This window comes from Dendroctonus ponderosae, unplaced genomic scaffold (genome assembly GCF_020466585.1).
Source record: "Dendroctonus ponderosae isolate FM_Combo_2020 unplaced genomic scaffold, Dpon_F_20191213v2 Dpon_F_20191213_1, whole genome shotgun sequence".
Classification (NCBI taxonomy): Eukaryota; Metazoa; Arthropoda; class Insecta; order Coleoptera; family Curculionidae; genus Dendroctonus; species Dendroctonus ponderosae.
Window position 1 is genome coordinate 42333698 of NW_026017110.1, and position 2712 is coordinate 42336409.

At 38.8% G+C, this 2712-nt stretch overlaps 1 protein-coding gene across 1 annotated transcript in view; it reads left to right on the forward strand.

Annotated features, from left to right (window-relative positions):
* Nucleotides 1-2230, forward strand: part of LOC109534556 (tubulin alpha chain-like) — a 3633-nt gene extending 1403 nt beyond the window's left edge. The window contains exon 2 of the mRNA XM_048666593.1: nt 2227-2230. Coding sequence (XP_048522550.1) covers nt 2227-2230 — 4 coding nt within the window. The remainder of the gene's footprint in view (nt 1-2226) is intronic.
* Nucleotides 2231-2712: the final 482 nt, after the last annotated feature.

Genomic DNA, 2712 nt, shown 5'->3' on the forward strand with positions numbered 1-2712 from the left:
GACCTTGATGAAATGCTGTGGTCTCAAGATGCTGAACGTCTGATAGATATTGCTGGAATCCTTATTTTTGCCAGCTAGATAATTGTAAGCTTCGTAGCGGATGTTTATACACAGCCGCATTCCCTCTATTAAAAATTTGGGTCCACTAAAGTAAACTTAGATGCGGATTAAGAATTTTACGAGCTTTAGAGGACGTGTGATTCTCAAGGCACTGAAAGTTTGATAAAAGTCACCAAAAATCTTGACTTTTGCCAAGTTGATGAATATGGGCCTCACAATTGATGTTTCTACTCGGCCGCGTTCCTCCTTTAAAGACTTGTATCTACCAAATTAAGCTAAGCAGCGATTTGAAAATTTGTCGACCTTGATGAAATGCTGTGGTCTCAAGATGCTGAACGTCTGATAGATATTGCTGGAATCCTTATTTTTGCCAGCTAGATAATTGTAAGCTTCGTAGCGGATGTTTATACACAGCCGCATTCCCTCTATTAAAAATTTGGGTCCACTAAAGTAAACTTAGATGCGGATTAAGAATTTTACGAGCTTTAGAGGACGTGTGATTCTCAAAGCACTGAACGTTTGATAAAAGTCACCAAAAATCCTGCCTTTCCGGGTTTAAGAATGTGGGCCTCACAATGAACGTTTCTACTCAGCCGCATTCCTTACAAATAGCGGTAGCGTTAGTAAGCAGCACGTTAAAAAGCAGAACGACGGTTTTTACATATTTCTAATTACATAATTCTAACATTATTAATAAAATAAGCGGCGATAAAAGAATAAGAAATGTATTGTAAATTTAAATAAGACTTTTTTATTGATTAATTTACGCCATTATTGCGTAATTACGGATTTTATGCGAAATTTGTTTTAGCTTTAGCTTTACCTTCACAGGACCTGTGATTCTCGAAACACTGAAAGTTTGATAAAAGTCACCAAAAATCCTGCCTTTTCCCGAGTTGATGAATGTGGGCTTCACAATGGACGTTTCTACTCAGCCGCACTCCCTCCTTTAAAAAAATTGTCTACCAAACTAAACCCAGAAGCGGTTTGAATTTTTCGAGCTTCAGAGGACGTGTAATTCTCGAGACACTGAAAGTTTGATAAGTCACTAAAAATCCTGACTTTTCCCGAGTTGATAAATGTGGGCCTCACAATTCGTTTCTACTCAGCCGCATTCCCTCTTTTAAACACTTGTGTCTACCAAACTACAGTAAGCAGCGATTTGAAAAAATTTCAGTCTTTAAAAAACCGTTCTTTCTCAGTATGATGAATGCTTGATAGAAATTTTCAAAAATTATTACTTTTTCCTGCCTGAAAAATGCGTGGTCATAATTGACGTTTTTACTCACGGCTCTTTTTAATTGCCCATCTCCCAAACTAACGCAACTAGCCATTTTGAAAGTCCATCATCTTTCGCAGACACTTTTAAACAACTCGTAACTACGTCTTCCGCTCTGTAAATGTTTATTGCACTCTAAACCAAAGCCTGCTGCGGTGAAACTCATTCAGTCAGCAGTTGATTCAACACATACTCTGGACCGATCAGTTGCATCCAACAAAGTAACTCTGGAAAACGTCCAAATGGCAAATTCCAGCGCCTTTGACCAGAGTGGTTTCGGCATTTTTGCTTCGAAACATCATGCCGCTGTTCAGTGTTTAAATTGGGCAGCGGGAATGAACAACTTTAAATTAAAGGAGTTTTCGGAAAACCGGCGCAGCGAAATTCGACAGGGTAAAGGTTGTGGCCAAATTGGTTGCAACTGTAAACTTTCCAGCGAAAATGTGCTGAATAAGTGAACTTTCAAAGTCGGGAAAATCTACCTTAAGCGCCTCGGTTTGGACTTGTTGCTTTGTTGGCAACGACACGAAACAGTTCGGAGAGTTGGGGAGAGTTTTGCTAGGAAAAAAACGGGTGGGTTTTGGAAAAAAATGCGTCTCTTCTCAACTGGAACACCCTAATTGAGTCCCATGTGCACAATGTTAACATTTGCTTTAGACCGGCAATTATCCGGCGCGTTTCCTGCCAGGCCTGGTTGTATTTTTGCCTGCTAGCGTCCAACATAATTTATTTAATGCTTTAAGCGGCCTGGAGTTAGGGTTCTCATGCACAAAGTGTAACCAGACTAAACAGCTTTTTTTCCAGCCGGCTCTAAAGTTGATTTTTACGATTTTTGGTATGCAATCGGGAATTGGTAGGTTTGTTCCAACTAAAATTGTTTATTTCAGTTAACTTGGTTTTTGGTTTTAAAAATTATAATTTTTCAACTTAAGGCAAGACTGAACTCTTACTGAACTAATTAAAGAAATAAAAACTAATATCAATCCGAAAAAAGCCCCTGGATTCGACTTAATCACAGGACAGATCCTCAAAGAACTGCCGAAAAAAGCATTAATTAAGTTCACCAACCTGATCAATGCCTCATTTCGACTTCAGTGCGTGCCACAGTTATGGAAGGTGGCAGAAGTGATCATGATTTCAAAACCTGGAAAACCACCCCATGAAGCAATGTCATACCGTCCAATATCACTACTACCAGTTATGTCCAAACTATTTGAAAAACTTCTATTGAAAAGACTAAAACCAATAATTGAAGCTCAACAGATTATCCCGGATCATCAGTTCGGTTTCAGGAATCAACACTGTACAATTGATCAAGTCCATAGAATCGTCAATACTATAGAAAATTCGCTAGAAGAGAAGAAAGTTTGCTC